This window comes from Sinocyclocheilus grahami, unplaced genomic scaffold, assembly GCF_001515645.1.
Source record: "Sinocyclocheilus grahami isolate Dianchi unplaced genomic scaffold, SAMN03320097.WGS_v1.1 scaffold53.1, whole genome shotgun sequence".
Classification (NCBI taxonomy): domain Eukaryota; kingdom Metazoa; phylum Chordata; class Actinopteri; order Cypriniformes; family Cyprinidae; genus Sinocyclocheilus; species Sinocyclocheilus grahami.
Window position 1 is genome coordinate 38,977 of NW_015505232.1, and position 6,177 is coordinate 45,153.

Here is a 6,177-nt window from a genome sequence, read left to right on the forward strand (position 1 = left end):
ATTGCACTGCAAAAATAACACAATTGAAAAACATTTGGGACATGCGCAATCCATACAGAATGAACTGATTTCCAAACATGTATGCTTCCAGTTGCTGAGGGATCACAGCAGTACTCTCACAAATGTCTGTCAGTGCTAAATTAAAGACAGCAATATATTTAGGTGTGTGAAGATTTCGGTCCACAATAATCACAATCATAAGAAAATAGTTTCCAAGCACAGTAATAATGTAGACATAAAACAGAAATATATAATAGTATCTAATGTGAGATACACCAGAAAAATCAGTGACCCATAGAGAGGAGAAACTGTTGTGCTGCTGCTTCATGATGGCCTACTGTATCTTCGAAATATTTTAAATGAAAAGGCAATCTTAGTATCTAAAAAGATACTCCATTTTGGAAATATAGAGAAGTTCTTTGCTATCTAGAAACTAGACACTGTGAAGGATGGCCTTCGCCCTCAAAAAGTATGGAAATAACAGATTTATTGGAGAACAGATATATGGAGAACAGATTCTCATGTGTTTTACACATGAGAAACTCAGGTTTCCTGCCTTTTTAATAAATTATAGCTATTGTAGTAAATTATTTACTGTGTTCTGTGGCTAGTGTATGTGTAAAGTTTCACATTTCGTACATGTATTACCTATGACAGTCATCAGCTGATGACATTGTATTATTAAGCTACTAGCTTGTTTATTCATAATATGTTGTGTCTGTTATTTTAGGTTTTCATAGTCTGCACTCAAATGTGTGTGATGAGGATGTGTAGTAACCAACAAGTGTTGCATCATCTAAATATGAGGCATTTGTTCCAAAGGATAATGAGTAGCATGTTAATTACCCTGCTAATAGCACTGTGCTTGTTTAGGTAAACCTGTGGAGAGGTTCATGTGGAGCCTGAGAGATTTCAGTCTGGTGTGAAGCAACAGGGAAAAAAACAAGTGGAGTGTGACTTGCAATGTACCCACAAGAAAACAGGCACAGAGGTGACAGAGGTCACATGGAACTTAACAAAAAATAACAGAAAACAAAAATAATTCCTGGTCTTTGTCACTGTCCTGCAGAGGTCATTTTTAAAATTTCACAACTCTAATGAAATAATTTCCTCAAGCTAAGAGGTACCCAAGTCCATCTACAGTTGATGAATTATAATGGGGATACTAAAACTAATTTTATAGTAACATGGACTATGTTAAAATCATTAATTTTCCTTGTAAACTAATAACATCCGTGTGTTGTCACTCTATATGGGGTAGGTTGTCACAATGAAACCTGCCATTAAATAACCTATTATATGTTTTTAAGCTAAATTAAAATATTTTATATTTGAAATATTTTGAAAACATGAATGGTTGAAACAGTTTATATATCACAAAACAGGTAACATATAAACATAAAACTGTTGTTTTGGGAAAATGTCTATAATATGTAACATACAGTAAACAAGTGACAACTTGCCTCAATAAAAATATAAAGAAACTGTTATTCCATGAAATTACAATATATAAAAGTTGGGAAAACATCCTCTCTACGCAGACATTTTTTTAAAATGTCACTTTTCTTTAAATATATATAAAAATTTCTACCAAAAACATGACTTTAAAATGATTTTTTTTATCTACCATGTAGTTATATAGCCCCTTTATACTTGTGTGACAAACTACTCCATCTCCTAATCATGTCTATTTAAATAATAGATTAATGCAGTATGGTATTGTTGGAGGTATTTTTTCTTTTGTGTGTGTGTGTGTATAACCACAAAAAATATTTGGAGAGACTTTCTATGTTGAAATCCTAAGTTTACTCAATCACAGCTGCTAGGAAACCATGACCTATCTGTCATATATTAAGATATAAAAGGCAGGATTTCAGTCATATGTTTATGATGAGAGGTGCATCTCAGACAGTTTATTTTATGCTATTTTAAAGTACTCTAATTGGAATTTTAAAATAGAGGAACTAAAGAACAAAAGGACAAGAAATTATATCACATTATATATTCTTTTTTATTCTTAAGAATGCATGAAACTCTTTTTGTTTTTCTGATAAAACTATATTTCAACTTTCAGACTTTTCATCACCCTGCAGTTACAGACACTGTCTGCATCTTTCTGCCATTTTCCTTCATAGGAGCTTTTTTTCTGTGCATATATGAGTACATCGAGGATCTAATTGACTTAATATTATCATCTGTACTAACTGTATTTTAAAATATTTGTATGTTGGGAAGCGGCTGATTGAAAATGGCAAATGAAAATTACACTTTAAATGGCTTTGTAATCACTGGATTTGATCACCTGCAGAACCAAAAGCTGCTCGGATTCCTCATCTTAATAACCTACATGCTCATATTGCTTGGGAACGGCATCAATCTGTGTATTATCTTGACTGACAGACATTTACACAAACCGATGTACATATTAATCTGTAATCTAGCTGTTGTTGACATAATGTTCTCTTCTAGCTGCAGCACAACCATGATCTCAGTGCTGCTGGCTGAGATTAAAACTATTTCATACTACTCTTGTATCTCAAGTATGTACTTCTATCATCTTGGTGATATCACAATATGTATGGCTCTGACATTAATGGCAATAGATCGACTTATTGCAATAATGCTTCCATTAAGATACCACAACATTGTAACTAATTCACGAACATGTCTTCTTATTTTTCTGACTTGGCTCATTGGTTTTGCTTTTGTAGGTTTTATGGCATCAATGGTAGACAGTGTTCCATACTGTCGTCAGCCTGTCATCAGATATGTGTTCTGTGATCATCCTTCCCTGATCAGAGCTGCTTGTGTTGATCCTGAACCATATTTTTCATACCTGTAATGATAAGTCTGTGGCTACTGTGTGGACAGTTTCCTTTTATTCTGTGTACCTATGCTCTCCTGGCATATAGTGTGACTAAACTGACCAATAACTCAAGCAAAAAGCAAATGATCAGCACTTGCTCCAGTCACCTCATTGTCTTGTTTAGTTATTACGCACCAAAGCTGGTCTCTATTTTACTAACTCGAATAGGAGTTGTGCTAAATTTAACAGAGCGAAATGCAATTTTGATTGTAGCCTCTCTAATCCCTCCATTAATAAATCCCACTGTTTATTGCACCAGAACTAAAGAGATCAGGAAACGATTAGCAGAGTACCACATCATTTAAAGTTAATTTCAATAGCTTTATTGTCTTAATTCTGATTGTGATGATGTTGCTTGTTTTTATAATGTTTGTGATGCTCCTGCTCATATTAGAAACTACAGGCCAAAGCATAGACATGCTGATGTTGAATTGTCTGTTTTCAAAATAAGCAAAAGAAAGAAATAAGCAAAAGAAAATAGGGAAAATATTTGGAGCTCTGCTTATTTTTATATTGACAGACTTGGCAGAAATTTGAAATGTTAAACAAAAAGACTTTCTATGCATTGACAAATAGCCTACCTGTGAAACAAAACTGTTTGTAGATGTATTGTGTATTTCATCTTTGTATGTGAAACTTACTGTGTATGTGAAGCATAAATAATATTAATCATAATAAACATTAAATTAAGTCCGTTGTCCCTCAGGCCCAACAATAATGTCAGTTACTGATTCTATAAAACATTTGTGCACTGGGATCTAAAGCACGTCTCCGCTCAGCTAATAATGGATCATTAAGGGGACCCTTGTGTAAGGTGAAAAGCATTGTGACTCTGTCCCAGTCACTTCTGGGAAGCAACTGAAAAAATTTAGCTTGCTAAGCTACAATCTATTCTACAGAACTAGATGGAAATTATTTTTAAGGTAAGAGTGGAAGCAGCCATTTGTAATTTAAATGTTCAAAGCTTCTGGTGACATTTGCTTCCAGTTATATTACCTGTACAAAAACAGTTTATAACGCAATGGCATTTTGTTCATAAACTCAATGGTTTGTAGTGCAAATAGTTTTAAAGTTTACTGCTCATTCTTATTCTTCTAGTTATTTACCTATAGTGGCTAATAAATCAGTAGTTTCGCACATTCAATGAAAACAGCTTACTTCCACATTGCAAAATATGGAGGATAGGGCTATATGTAAGCAATATCACACGAGCAGCCATGCAGTATTGCTCTATGTCAGCACAGCTGTGATTTGGCTGCAGCCACAAGGCCATAAGCCAAATGCCGTAGGCAATCACAGCTATGCTGATATAAAGCTTTATTCGATCCCTGGTCAGAGAGCACATGCTTGGGGCAGACCAATTCTGATTGGTCTGTCAGAATGTGCTTGCGACTTCTGCAGCACCTTGCGCATGAAAATATAAAGCATCTCACATGACTTAAAGCATTCTAAAAAAACAGCACTCAAGTTAAAATAAGTTCAACTTTTAAAAAACACGTCTCAAGAATTTGCATTTTTTTTCCTCATTCCACTGTCTGCACCTTGCATTTTTAAAGGAAAAAACAATAGACCGACTTATTGTGATCAGGCTTCCAATGAGGTACCAAAGCATTGTAACAATTTCACGAACATTTTTGCTTATTTTTCTGACCTGGCTCAGTGGTCTTGCTGCATTAGGCAAAAAATTTAACTAATCATTAAAAGCCAGGTTCAATAGACTGACCATGAAAGAGCTATGATGTGAATTCTTAGATTGTGATGTTGTTGCTGCATGTGTTTTTTGATGCTCTTGCTCATGTTAGAGACAAGGCCAAAGCAGACATTTTGTTTTTGAAACAAAGAATACTTATGTTTGTTTGTTTTTTCTAAATCGCAGTATTAGTATACATTTTTAATGTAATGTGAAATATAAAATATTTGCAGATGCATTGTGTATTTCTGCTGTGTATGAATAATATAAATAAAGCAAATCAACATAAAATACCATCTGTTGACCCCCATTCCCAGCAGCTGATTCTATTAAAACATTTGTGTAATGGGATCTCAAACACTACAGGGAACATTATCAGCTCAGCTATTAACTGAACATTAAGAAGGCCCTTGTGTATATTAATAAGATGGTCTATACATTATGGTTTACAGTGCAGTCTCTGTAATTAGCAATCTCATTGACTAGAATCGTTTCGGGTCCAATATTACAAATCGGTTAACATTTAACCATTATTTAACATGCCTAATTAGATTTTTGAAGCGATTAAGGCGATGCAATACACTAAAGACAAGTGTTTAACACAAAGAATGAGACAAGAGAGATATATCCCCTTTATCCTTGTGTGACAAACTACCCCTATCTCCCAATCATGTCTAATTAAATAATAGGTTAATTCATTGTAATGTTGTCAGATATATGTTTTTGTTTAGCCATAAAATATACTTGAGAGACTTTCTATGTTGTTGAAGTCCTATTTACTCAATCACGGCTGCTAGGAAACCATGACGTATCTGTCACACAGTAAAATATAAATGGCAGGATTTCAGTCATATGTTTATCTGGCTATCTCAGACAGTTTATTTGTTTTAAAGTACTCTGACTGGAATTAAGGAAGAAAAGGACCAATTATATTACATTAAAAAAAAATTTATTCTTAAGAATGCATGAAACCCTTTTTGTATTTCTGATAAAACTATATTTCAACTTTCAGAGTTTTCAGCACCTTGGAGTTACAGACGCTGTCTGCATCTTTCTGCCATTTTCCTTCATAGGAGCTTTTTTTCTGTGCATATATGAGTACGTTGAGGCTCTAATTGACTTAATATTATCATCTGTACTAACTGTATTTTAAAATATTTGTATATTAGGAAGTGGCTGATTAAAAAATGGCAAATGAAAATTATTCTGTGAAAAATGTAGACGGCTTTATAATCACTGGATTTGATCACCTGCAGAACCAAAAGCTCCTCGGATTCCTCATCTTAATAACCTACATGCTCATATTGCTTGGGAACGGCATCAATCTGTGTATCATCTCGACTAACAGACATTTACACAAACCGATGTACATATTAATCTGTAATCTAGCTGTTGTTGACATAATGTTCTCTTCAACCTGCAGCACAACCATGATCTCAGTGCTGCTGGCTGAGATTAAAACTGTTTCATACTATTCGTGTATCTCAAGGACATACTTCTATCATCTTGGTGATATCACAGAGTGCATGGCTCTGACATTAATGGCAATAGATCGACTTATTGCAATTAGGTTTCCATTGAGATACCACAGCATTGTAACAAATTCACGAACATTTCTGCT

The 6,177-nt window shown here is 34.2% G+C and overlaps 1 protein-coding gene and 1 pseudogene across 1 annotated transcript in view; both read left to right on the top strand.

The window, feature by feature from the left end:
- Positions 1-2,248: 2,248 nt before the first annotated feature.
- LOC107583409 (olfactory receptor 10G4-like) lies at positions 2,249-3,171 on the top strand (annotated as a pseudogene).
- A 2,572-nt stretch (positions 3,172-5,743) lies between these two features.
- LOC107583411 (olfactory receptor 10G4-like) overlaps positions 5,744-6,177 on the top strand; it is a 2,186-nt gene continuing 1,752 nt past the window's right edge. Inside the window, exon 1 of the mRNA XM_016269613.1 lies at positions 5,744-6,126. Within this exon, the coding sequence (XP_016125099.1) occupies positions 5,744-6,126 (383 nt within the window). The remainder of the gene's footprint in view (positions 6,127-6,177) is intronic.